General features: G+C 44.8%; 1 protein-coding gene across 9 annotated transcripts in view; it reads left to right on the forward strand.

Annotated features, from left to right (window-relative positions):
• The window catches only part of cacna1g (calcium channel, voltage-dependent, T type, alpha 1G subunit), a 149422-nt gene that overhangs the window by 93602 nt on the left and 42994 nt on the right, over window positions 1-12826 (forward strand). For 7 of the 9 annotated variants that reach the window (XM_081698277.1, XM_081698278.1, XM_081698279.1 and 4 more), the window contains exons 11-20: window positions 47-198; window positions 725-910; window positions 1100-1214; window positions 1355-1510; window positions 3915-3980; window positions 6951-7056; window positions 7285-7460; window positions 7650-8123; window positions 8293-8393; window positions 9865-9988. In XM_081698277.1, the coding sequence (XP_081554403.1) occupies window positions 47-198; window positions 725-910; window positions 1100-1214; window positions 1355-1510; window positions 3915-3980; window positions 6951-7056; window positions 7285-7460; window positions 7650-8123; window positions 8293-8393; window positions 9865-9988 (1656 nt within the window). The remainder of the gene's footprint in view (window positions 1-46; window positions 199-724; window positions 911-1099; window positions 1215-1354; window positions 1511-3914; window positions 3981-6950; window positions 7057-7284; window positions 7461-7649; window positions 8124-8292; window positions 8394-9864; window positions 9989-12826) is intronic. The other 2 variants (XM_081698276.1, XM_081698281.1) reach the window with 2 other exon arrangements.

Genomic DNA, 12826 nt, shown 5'->3' on the forward strand with positions numbered 1-12826 from the left:
GGCTTCCTGTTCCTGTGCCTCTGTTCCTGTGGCACCCACATGGTAGCCGGAGGAGCTCACCAATGCCCTGGAGATCAGCAACATCGTTTTCACCAGCCTGTTCGCCCTGGAGATGCTCCTCAAGCTCCTTGTGTATGGCCCGTTTGGCTACATCAAAAACCCCTACAACATTTTTGACGGCATCATCGTGGTAATCAGGTATTGGGTTGCAGTCAATTCCGTCAGAGTTTAGAAATATTCTGTCAGCGTCATCAAGGGGATGTCGTTTTTTCCTGTGTTCATCAGCGTTGTTTGAACGCACTCTGGCACCTACTTCACATCAGTGCCAGTGTGACAAATTGCAGCCATTTCTGTGTAATGTGACATCTGGTAGCTGTTCAGTGAGATGACTGTCAGCTGTCAGGATGGCAAGTTCAGTTTAATATTTGTCTGCTTATCACAGTTTTCACAGTTGAATTTGCTTTATATATGCAAAGGCATCTGAAATTTCAGGTGTTTTGAGATGTTACTGTTTAACTGTTTAATAAGACCATTTATGAAGAGCATGATAATGTAGTACATGCACATTGGCAACTTTTACACTGTGTGTTTGTGTGTGCATTCATGCATGTGTGTTTTTGTGTGCGTGCGTGTGTGTGTGTGTGTGTGTGTGTGTGTTTGTGTGAGCGTGCATTTGTGCGTGTTTGTGTGTGTGTGCGTGCATATGTGTGTGTGTGTCCCACAGTGTTTGGGAGATTGTTGGTCAGCAAGGTGGGGGTCTATCCGTGCTGAGGACCTTTCGACTCATGCGTGTGCTGAAGCTGGTGCGCTTCATGCCTGCTCTGCAGAGGCAGCTGGTGGTCCTGATGAAGACTATGGACAACGTAGCCACCTTCTGCATGCTGCTCATGCTCTTCATCTTCATCTTCAGGTCAGAATGGACAAGGAGCAGGCCACTCGTTTACGAAACCTTGCTCGAAAACAGTAATAATGGCAGTATTAATGAATCAGTCCGCACCACACACCAGGCCATTGGCTGTACCTCACTCTGAGCACTGAATGATTCTGGACCAGGCTAATGTTTGTAACATGCTGAAATCCTTCCCTGTGTTTGAAACAGTATTTTGGGCATGCACCTGTTTGGTTGTAAGTTCGGCTCTGAGAGAGATGGTGACACGATGCCTGACCGCAAGAATTTCGACTCTTTGCTTTGGGCCATTGTCACGGTGTTTCAGGTGAGTCTGCAATGGGCCCTTGCCACTTTCAGAATGTCATTTCAAAGCAGCTTTGTTGTAGAAACCAAAATTTGCTCTAGGGTTTTTCTTGGTCTTGTGTTTGGCAATGGCATAACATGGACCTCTCTGACCCATATTAGATCCTCACCCAGGAGGACTGGAATAAAGTGCTGTATAATGGCATGGCCTCCACGTCACCTGTGGCTGCCCTCTACTTCATTGCCCTTATGACCTTTGGGAACTACGTCCTGTTCAACTTGCTAGTGGCCATCTTGGTGGAGGGCTTCCAGACTGAGGTAGGGCAAAGCCTCGGCATTGGTTCCCCATGTGATCACCCTCTCCTCCCTACTTTTTTAACTTTATTGTTGTCTCTCCATCTTCTTTCAGTCCTCCAAGCTCCGCCCTTTTTTTTTTTTTTTTTTATCCGTGCTGCCTTTCCCATTCTTCCCATTCCTGTCTGACAGATCCTACGCCAAGTGTGTGCCCCCCACCCCCCCCAGCTATTCTCTATTGCTTTCTTCATCTCTCCTCTTTCTTTTTGTCTAACGGTGTTCGTTTTTCAGCAGGCAGTGGTGAGCTCCATGTTCTTTGTCGAGTGTGGCGGCGCCTGCTACCGTCCGTCCAGCTCTGTGTGCTGCTCACCTTTCAGTGCTTGTCTTGCACCCTTCCCTCAGTTTCCCTTTTGTTTTTCTTTTCCGTGCTCTTATGCAACAACTTATCGCCCAGCACATAGCAACCATTCCCCCGTGACAGGCAGACAGACACAAAGAAAACAGGGCAAGAGAAAGGATAGCCCCTGAATAAATCACAGGTTTATGAGGGCTATATCTACGGATCTCTTTGAGTGGAGGGGGTTGCCTTTGAAAAGAGACGCAGAGCGGCTTCTGCGCTGTTTTAATTGAACACCATCTCTCTCGCCGCAAGCTGTAAAAACATAAAGGCTTTGATCTGCTCTCTTTGGAGAGACAACAATAAAGGGCACATTTTTAACATTTAGCATTACGGTGGAAATGGAACTGCGTGGAGGAAAAATCTGTCAAGTAATTTTTCAGCTATTCTCAAGAGCACTTCTTGAAATATTCTGGTGGTATGAATTACTAAAGCCACGTGCACATGCAGAGATTCTTGGCTACAGTAAAAGTTATTCATCACGACCCAGACATTGATCACATTTCTGAAATTACTGCTGCTAACCACTTTAACATATGCTGCTCACGTTATGCTATCTGGGCCCAAGAAATTTAATTTAGTCAACCCCTTTCTCTAACTAGGGCCTCTCACTGACCTCTTCATCACATAGCAGATTCTGAAGATAACAAAAAATTTGATTGGCAGGTTCTTCATTATTTCCTAGGGCAATTAACAAATGCATAAATGTTTTGCTGAGGCAAAACGGGTAAGAAAGCCAGTTACAACATGAAGCATTTGTTATTTTCCAATCTAATGACTGTGACATTGAACTTCCTTGCGCAAACAAAGTTAAATGCCCAGATAAATAAGGCAGCTAGTGTGTTTGGAGAAAGCTATGCAGTGGCTGTAGCAGAAACCATCTCCACTTTATAAGGTGAACTTGCTTGGTAGCTTTTCACATGCTTGTCTGCCAGATTGAAATAGCTTTCACATTGCATAATAGCAGTTAAAAGGAAATTATGTTAGCTACTCCAAAGTCTTCAAAAATAAATGGTCTATTGTAAATAACAAAAGATAGCCCTCAATTAGCTGGCCAGCATTTTTCTTGGCCTAGCTAAATATGTAAATTCAGAAGTGCGTAGGTTTGGATGCTATTGTGCCAACAGGCTTTGAGCTTTAGCCTCACATGTAGTCTGCTCTTTCCCCCCAGTGCATCCTAAAGCTGTTTGCTTAATTTTTTAACCCACATCCTTTCCTTCAGACACGGAGTTTATTTTTAGTTGGCCGAACTTTACTGTGCGTCAGGGTTGCTAGGGAAACTATCAGATGAATGAGGTATGTTAAGCAGAGAGATGCAGGGCTTGGATGAACGCCTTAGCAGTAGTATATTGCAAATCCCTCCACACAATAACATCCCTGCAAATAGCTGATCTCACTCACACTAGCCTGTAATATCAATTTGTTGACTCCTTCAGCAATCGAATGGGAGTGCTATATTGGCTGTAATTGGTTAACTATCGCAGGGAACTGGTCAGCTGCCCCTCTAGCATGTGTAAATCTTTTCTTGTTGTGCTTTCTGGTCACACTGTCAAAGTAGCATTTTCTGCCAACCTCTTTATAACTCGGAAGATAATGTTCATTTAAAACAATTTGAGAGTCTATCCTCATTAAGATCTTTCACCACTGCAATCAAGTTCATTGGCTCTATCAAACAGATTTGCTAACGTTCAATGTGCATTAACCTCTAACTACTCTAGAGGCAATTCTTTTCTTTTATTACATAGAAGCTGTCACTTAATGCCACATGCATTTTCCAGTAAAGGTAAATCTATTTGGTATGCAGTAGAAGAGACTCTCAAACTCCACGTCCATCTCATCTCCACCAAAACACATGACAGTAATGTTTACATCACTCCAAAGTGTTACACGACAAAGGAACATCATCCAGATTATACTGATGAATCCATGTGTGCATTTCTTTTTTTCATAATCTTGCTCATCGCCTCTGTACTCTTTTGCCATCAATAACTTTTCCCTTTGTGGTAAACACCTAACACATCTCTACTTTAGGAGCTGGCCAAGAGGGAAGACTTGCATGGCCAGCTGAGCTGTATTCAGCTGCCCATAGACTCAGGGGTATGTAGCACTCCGCATGGCGTAACCCAGTGAGACTCACCTGGAGGACCCCAGCGTTTGTGGACGTTGTCACTGTGGTTGTTTGCGTAGAAGCAGATTTGACACAAAGTCCCTCTTCAGGTTCACTTGCTCGCAGCCAGCAGGCCAAACACAATGCAAGCAAAATGTCTTTATTTTATCTGGCTGAGAAGACATGTTTGGGCTTAGGGAAAAAAAGACAGTAAAAGCAGGCAAAGCCAGCCAGACTACTGAACGAAAGCAAACAAAAGAAATGGGAAGTCACTTTTAAACTGACTTGAAATCACTCATGGCTTCAAATCACAAATGGCTTGAAGTGCTATTCCACATGCCAGAGTGCTTTGCCCGCTTTGCGTTTCATTCTGTTTGCTATCATAGCTTTTCACCGTACGATGACATTGGTGAGACTCAAACTTCCATTATTTCTTTTGTCCATTTGAATAATCAGACAGTGAGATTGGAGCCTGAGCGATTGTGAAAGCAATCCAGTGAGCAGTTCCTGATCCTGTGGAGGAGACTCGGTCTGATTGTTTTTGCGGACATCCTCTTTATGTTTCTCCATCTGTGCAGCTGTGCTAGGTGACACTCGCAAGGGGAGGTGGTGAGGAGTGACAAACACTAGCCGCCATGTCTTAGGAATTTGCCTTGCTTACTTCCATTGATCACCCCCAACAAACGAAGACTCTCCCTAAAATATCTCCTCTCTCCACAGTCCATATGAGGACTTGACTGTCAAAATGATAAGCCTGCTTGAGTCTCTTATCTTTCCCCCGCACACTTTCCAAATTAAGACTTGTTCTTCTGAACAAATGATATACATGCAGCTTATAATGAAGGTGCTGTCCAAGCAGATTGGCACTGCCTTCCTCTAAGTGATCTAGGGCTTTCCGGTTAAAAGAGTTTTGTTTAGCAACTTCTGAGGATGGAATCAGCCAAGTGCATCTACCAATTTTTCTAGATTCTGAAGTGTAGACAGGTCAGTGAAAATGCCAGCAGCCAGAGGATATTGTCTTAGTCCACCTGATCTACGCTCAGAGAGGCCCTGTGAGAATGCTGAGACAGATAGCCAGGCCTATTCCACACTAGCAGTCTTAGCTGACTCCACTGCCCAGCACTGAACAAATTGCACAAATGGTACTAAAGCTAGGCTAAAAGCCAACAGCATCCAAAGACCAATAAGAGATGATAATGGCCTGATGCTGATAATGGTTGCCGTGTCACTCTGCTGAGTTCAGCCTATCACAGCTGTGCTTATGTTGTTGTACCTTTAACTGTGGGTGGGGCAAGAATCCCTCTCCTGCCTTATAGATGTGACGGACGAAGGTTAAGCAGGATGCGGGGACGAGGCACGTTGAACATAAACATACCTTTTATTGCACATGTAAAATACATGTCTTAACACAGACTACTTGGATCAAACGCTGACCACTTTGATGATACGATACGAGACTTATATACACACATGACAATTACACACAACAGGGATCAGGTGAACGACACAAGAGGGTGTGGGAATACAGACACACACAGATGCGCACACACACACACACACACACACAGACGCGCACACACACACAAATTTGAGGAGGAAGGGGCCGTACCATGACAATAGATTTCAGTTCCAGATAACTTTTTGAAGGTTCTTTGTTTTTGTTGTTGTGTTTTAATGTAATGGCAAATCATGTTTACTTTGTTTTAGCTATGATGTGAAATAATTACTGTTTTATTGTGATGTGTCTAGCAGTTCAATGATCCCACTAGTTTCAGACTTAGTGTAAATCTAATTTATCTATCATCCACTCTCACATTCAACAGTTGTCTTCACAGAAATAATTGCCTGAAAACCTGAGCCCACTTGAATGTTTTGTGAAACTAATGGGAGACATTGTTCTTAGTTGGAAAGGTTTGTCAGAATAGTTCCTGGTATCTTTCTCTCTCTGATCTTATACATGGTAGATCACTAGAAAATCACATGCTGAAATGGATTGCAAAATAATTAGTTTGGGAGAAGGTCCATGGCCAAGTGTGGTTAATTGCCTAGTTTATTAGGATGCCACATGCTCAAACCAGTTTTTTATGGTAGATATCAGCAGGCATCATTCAGATAGAGAGGACTACCATGGAAAGCTATTTTAAGCTTTAAAAATCATGAAATCTTTGAATGACCCCTTGCATACAGATATAGAGATTCAATTCCCTGACCACAAGAGAAAGAAAGAGAGAGAGAGAGAGAGAGAGAGAGAGAGAGAGAGAGAGAGAGAGAGAGAGAGAGAGAGAGAGAGAGAGAGAGAATTTAAGATTCTCAACCGTTATTGCTATTCAGACAAACCAAGCAGGGTTGAAATGTTACGCTACACCACACTGAAACACTGGGTTTCTTGAGACTAGAGGTGAGAGGGAGGGTAATACAGGCAAAATAAAGCAATAAGCCCCCTGATAAAAATAGCTGTGTTTATTTCTACAGCCTGATTACTGGACATGTCGGCTGTACTGGTCCTGCTCCTCTAGTGGGCTGGGAAAACCCACACATATTCCACACCATGTGGATTCACCCTTACACAAACAAAGCAGATGGTTTGATCATGAGATCATTCTCTCAGAAATACATGTGAATGATACATTTGACAAATATTTAGACCTTAGATAAGCAAACAGCTAATACGTTGATTGCAGTGGTTTCAGAGTGGTACTGCAGGATGAGACTGTCCATGCATGCAGGCACTGTATTGGTTGTGGACTACCCCCAGACCTGGATGACTCTCCCATGGACACCAGTCACCCTCTGACCTTTGACAGAGAGGGTTGCTAGGGGGTGGGGGGGTGATGGGCGGGGACACGCTCACTTCCACCTGCCCACCTCTGCTTCTAATCCCTCACTGCACCGACCTCGGTCACCGCCCATCTCCTGCCCCCTACTGACCAATGCTCTTTTGTTCTCTCCGTTTGATGAAGGGTGATGCCTCCAAGTCAGATTCAGAAGCAGACTCCTATGCCCGAAGTGCTGATGATGTGCGTGGAAGCAAAAAGGATGTGTCAGCCTCTTCTGGTGAGAGCATGCGTGCGTAAATGAATTTCCCTTCATAAAAAGTTACACCAACAAGCTGGGAGGCATCTGCAACCTTTATGTCCTGTGGCATTGTGTTATTTTGACAGATGCTATGCAGAGCATCAGACTAGGAAATGCTTAATATACACATCAGTATTCTTTAGTCCTCTGCCATGTTTTCTGAGGAACTTTGATGTCAAAGGGGATCTGCCCTGCCTATTGCTGTCTTTCTGATTGCAGTAGCACCCATCAATGGCCACGTGGATCTGAAGGCCAGCTTGACGCCTCCTCTCATCACCCACACGGCCGCCACGCCCATGCCCGTGCCCAAGATCTCAGGAGGAGGAGACCCTGCTCACGAATCCCGCAGGGGCAGCAGCGTCTCCGTGGACCCCAACTGCCAGGAGAAATCTCCAGTTAGTGCGGTCGGGCTAAGTCAGGGGGGGGATCTCTCCAACCACTGGGTGGACTAGTCAGCTTGAAAGCAGCTTGATAACTGAACAGTAGCATGTGTATAGAAAGCAAAGAATTAGTCATTTCTGACATGTCATTAGAAAATGTCATAAGTGTAATGATTGCATGACCACTTCCCTCTCCTGTCGCAGTCCAGCGCTCGGAGCTCTCCGCACGCCCCTTGGAGTTCAGGCAGCAGCTGGACCAGCCGCCGCTCCAGCTGGAACAGCGTGGGTCGCGCGCCCAGCCTCAAGCGGCAGAAACGGCAGTCGGGCGAGCGACGCTCGCTGCTGTCCGGCGACGGCCACTCCAGCTCGGACGAGGAGTGCTCCGGCGGCTTCCGCGAAGGCGCACTGGAGGGCGACGACGCCTCGCTCTCGCGGACAGACTCGTTCGGTCAGAGGCCGCGACACAGGCGCATGGAGTCTCTGGAGACGCGCGGCTCCTTCGAACTGCCAGCCGACACGCTGCAGGTGCCCTACCTGCACCGCTCGGCTAGCGTGCACAGCACGCGGCCGCCCGGCCTGCTCAGCAATGGCAAGGGCTCGCCCACAGGGGCCGCCACACGCCTCTCGCTGGACGAGCACGCCAGCGAGGACGACAACGGCGATGACGAGGGGAACCTGGTGAGAATGCCACGACAGCAGCCATGACTGTTTATTTGATACGCTGGATTCTACATGGTGGTACTGTGCACCATTTGCTGCCTGTGAGAAGGTAACGGCAGCTTCTGCCGACAGTCATATGCGCTTGACTTTCGTCTTTTCCCCTTTGCACGTCTTCTCCTCACTGCAGAGTCGCCGGGCGCGCCTCTACCGTTGGTTCGAGCGGAAGCAGCCTGCATGGTGCAGGCAGAGGAGCACCTGGTCTCTCTACCTGTTCCCCTCTGAGTCCAGGTGAGGCTGCATCCCACGCTGTGCCTGCTCAGAATGCCCCTTTAGGGAATTGGGCCCCCATTCCCATGTGGCTCACAGTGAGCACGTGACATGCTCCCGCAGCTCTTAGCCTCCCCACAGCTGTCCCACACCCCCTCCTCCCCATCCCAACCATGGAAGCATGTCTCCGCCCACTAAGCTTCATGGCCGATGCAGTGATTATATGAGCAGAAGTGAGTAGAAAAATCCTAGCTTTGCTTGGTACACTTCTCCGTCAGTGTGTACAGAATGACGCGGCTTCCATCCATACCGAGTACTCCCAAGCTGACTCTGGATCAGCTGACTCATGCAGTGCTGTCTGCATGTGGGGGTCTGCATTTGTATGCCTAGGTGCCATGGCTGTTCCCTGCTGGAAGTCAGGGAATCCACACTGTCCCCTCTCTCCGCTTGCAGCTCGAGAGAGGTGAGCTGAGAGGAGGTTGGCATGACAACACTTTGGAGTTGCTTTCCTTCCTCTTGTGCATGAATTCCATGATATCACACCAAGTTAGAAAGACACTGAAGTCGTGGACATTATTTATTCATTTAACCCCATTGCAACTCTTGTAGCTAAACACACATGCAGTATATACAGTATAGAGGTATATACATTCATGGAATATATAATTCTACACTTCCAAAACCTGAACCTGGTTTGCCAAGTCTGTTTGATTAAGAACTAGACATGGCAGAAATAAACATTAACAAATAGGCATGTCTTACACTGAACAAAACTTTTCCTCTTTCGAGAAACAGCCACAGATTATTTGTTTTTCACTTTCAGTGTTGACTCAAACTTTATCTTTATCATAACAGCAAACGTTTTAGCCTCATTTATTGAACAGAAAATGAGACCTACTTGGTAATGACAGCAGTCAATCATAGAAAATGATAGGAATTATTCAACATTCCATGTGAGTAGGTTGCAGGGAAATATGAAGTGATGTTGCCCAGGGTTGTGGAGCTATATCTGTTTTTCTTCTGTAATTACATAACATGACAGCTCTTTAGTCAGTCATTGTCAGGATCATGTGACTTAGTCATTGTCAGGATCATGTGACTTAGCCATTGTCAGGATCGTGTCAGTTAGTCATTTGTAGAATGCAGCAGAATGCAACTTAAACTCCAAATATTTTACTTAACTTCATATAAACATGAAGGGGTAAGGGAGCTGCTGGCCCATTTTGTCCCACAGCCGCTGTTTGTGGAGAAGAACTTAGTCTAGCTGCACTTTTGCTTATTCAATCGCATCTATAAACACTACCTCTTTATCAACAAATCTTTAGGGTCATGTTGTGTATGGTTGCCTGGATACAGGTGGTGGAGCCGCTTACCTAATGGATGGCTTTATCTCACACTCCACTGCAGTATAATTAGCCCATCCATTTTGTTATCAGACCATTCACACTGTACCGGTCTTCTAAATGCCTGACTCCTCAATTGTGTCTTGCAGATTCCGTGTGAGCTGCAATAAGATTATCACCCACAAAATGTTTGATCACATCGTCCTTGTCATAATCTTCCTCAACTGTATCACCATTGCTATGGAGAGGCCCTGGATTGACCCAAAAAGTGCGGTGAGTCCTCATGCATACAAACAAATGCACACCTTTAGGATACACAGTCAGAAATGTGAAGGACAGTATTGAGCACGCTGAGCACCAAACTCATTAGTTCGGTTTGTATCTGTCAAAGGCAAAGCTCAGTCAATGTAGTGGTAATTGATTTAATTATCTGCAAGGCCAACTCTATGCCTGATTGGTTAGAATGGGTCCTAGACATGCTTACCCACATAACTAATACAATCCTCATTACATTTTCAGAAAGCTCGGAAAACAAAAAAGCTTAAATCAAAAGTTAAGAGACAATGTCTCTCTCTCTTTATCTCTCTCTCTCTCTCTCACACACACATACACCGTATCCCACCTGATCTTTAAAGAACATGACATAATTGTGAGAGAATAATTAAAAGCTCATATAAGGCCTATTTTTGATAATGCAATTATTTTAAATAGTTAGCTTCAGGAGGTATTTTCAATCCGTGCCTCACAAAACAAAGTTAGCGTTTGCTGTATTTGAGTCTATTGAAAATGAAAGCTTAATATTTGACATGTTTCCTTAGAGAACGATTATTCTGGATTTCATGGACAAACGTGGAAAGATGACTTTTTCTAATTCTCACATTCTGAAGGATGGATCAGCTTGGCTTAAAAGATTTGCTTCTCATTATCAGTTTGGGCTGTGTACTGTTTGTGACAGCTATCTGAGCTCTCGTGTGACACACGGGGCAGCAGAATAAAAGTGACTGAAGCAAAGGTCAGGGGAGCCATGGACATTGTCAGCCGGAAGGGCTTCAGAGAGATTACATTAGCCTGAGGTGGCATCTCATCCATCGTACTGTCAAGATGTCAAAAATAGATGACAAAATGTTTATAGCTGTGTAGAGGATGATGATGTTGATTTGAAGTGTGAGACATTCTTTTCACCCTTTATTTGATAGACGTGGGCGGTATTTCGTGAAGAGTCTGTTTTAAGCATCTTACAGTTCCCTTATCTGGAGCTCCTCCTTGCTATTGATGAAAGACTCCTTAGCTCGGCCAGACCTTGGCATAGCATTTGCATACGGGGTCCCAGCTGACAGGAAGCACGGGCAACCTCGGAGATGGCAGCCTTGGTATTTTTATATTCTGTTCATTTTCCCATTATTTTAGCAGGGGAAAATCTCAGCTCATGACTCAGATCAGCGTGATATTTGCACAGAGGGCACTCACAGTGCATAAAGTCAAATATGCATGAGTATATAATGATCATGATTACAAATGTGCAGATGTAATATATACTATAAAAATTAGTACAATTTGTACTGAGCTGTCAAAAACAGCACAGAAATGGCTTAGAGGTCCCTAAAGCCACCGTTTAACTGTAAGACTTTTCTAAAACTTATTCAGGATGAAACAAGCATTATGATTAAGTTCTTTTTTCCTTTTCTTCAGATAAATTCAGTGGTCAGTGGAGTTACTACTGTGAGCAAATCCTGTGATCAAATGAAATTATGCATATTCCAAAATGTCAGAGGAATTGTAGTTTAACTGGTAATTTCTGCAACAAGTGCTGGAAACCGAAAAGCAGGCAATGCTGCCATGTCTGTGCTTGCAATGACATTCCTTTGAGTGCGACCCCAGTGCCAAAGGAGTAAGGGGTCAGGTGTAAAACACTGCTCTAAACTGTTTCAAGACGTTTCAGGGTAGGGACGTTTTCAGGGTTCACAGCTTTCACATAAATGAGGCTACCAGGGTTAAGGATATACAGAAGGACTAAATATACAATTTTAATTTCCAAATGTCAACTAGAAAGTAAAGTTTGTGTTTGTGGAAAATTTGCTATCCCTTGATGTTTGACTACCAAGTCCTCAGACATGTCTGTGATCTAAAGGAACCACTAAAGGAACTTAAGAGTAACTCCATCCAGTCTGTGAAATTCAAATAAAATTATTTAAAATGTTGGCAAACTTTTCAAAGTGCCTTCAGCGGCTTTTCATGTGGTAAGTGATGAGATTGTGTAGGCCATGGCGGTACATTCCTCACTGAGGTTGTGGTGTTTGGGGCATCGAATAGCTCCAGCTGTTACCTGTTGGTGCCAGGGAGTGGTGCCCCGCCTGTGCTGACGGGGTGGAGCTGCACGTCCGTACCTGCCTCGGTCTGTCTGCCTGCCATATTAACATATGTAGATGCCTGCTATAGGAGATCCAAAGGCTTCCTCGTGTGAAATTGACACAACATGTCATGCCCGGGAGCCATGTTTTCCATTTGTTCGTTTTCGTCAGGCGTAATTTGTGTAATCTGCGCAATCCTCCTAGCCCCTGGAGATTTAGGGCTTCTTCACCTCCGCCTAAAGGCATTATATATATCACCCTAAGAACATAGCGGAACTCATCTACATGTACGAGTGTGTGTGTGAGTGTGTGTGTGTGTGTGTGGGGGGGGGGTGTATATGTGCATGAATTTGTATATGTGTATGTTTAGAAGAATTACTTGTAGGCTTATTCTGTAAGTATTCAGTGTGGGATCATTGTAGTAATTTAGGTGAAACAGATTCTAGTAATTTTGCTAGTGTACAGCTACAGAAATCAGAGTAAATGCTGGTGTTGCCTGCACTTTGACTTTTTGAGTTTGACATGATAAAACTTAACATGAATTAAAGTTAAACCATTGGGAGCATACACAGCCTTTCACTCTCTCTCTCTCTCTCTCTCTCTCTCTCTCTCTCTCTCTCTCTTTCTCTTTCTCTGTCACTGCTTCTCCTTTCTCCCTATATTGCTCTGTCTCTCTCTCACACACTATTTCTCCTCTCTCCATGGCCCCCTCTCTCCCTCTCCCTCTTTTCATCCATGTCTCTTTACCTTCCAACCCCAGTCT

The sequence above is a fragment of the Electrophorus electricus genome, chromosome 15, assembly GCF_041902795.1.
Source record: "Electrophorus electricus isolate QZ-2024a chromosome 15, ASM4190279v1, whole genome shotgun sequence".
Classification (NCBI taxonomy): Eukaryota; Metazoa; Chordata; class Actinopteri; order Gymnotiformes; family Gymnotidae; genus Electrophorus; species Electrophorus electricus.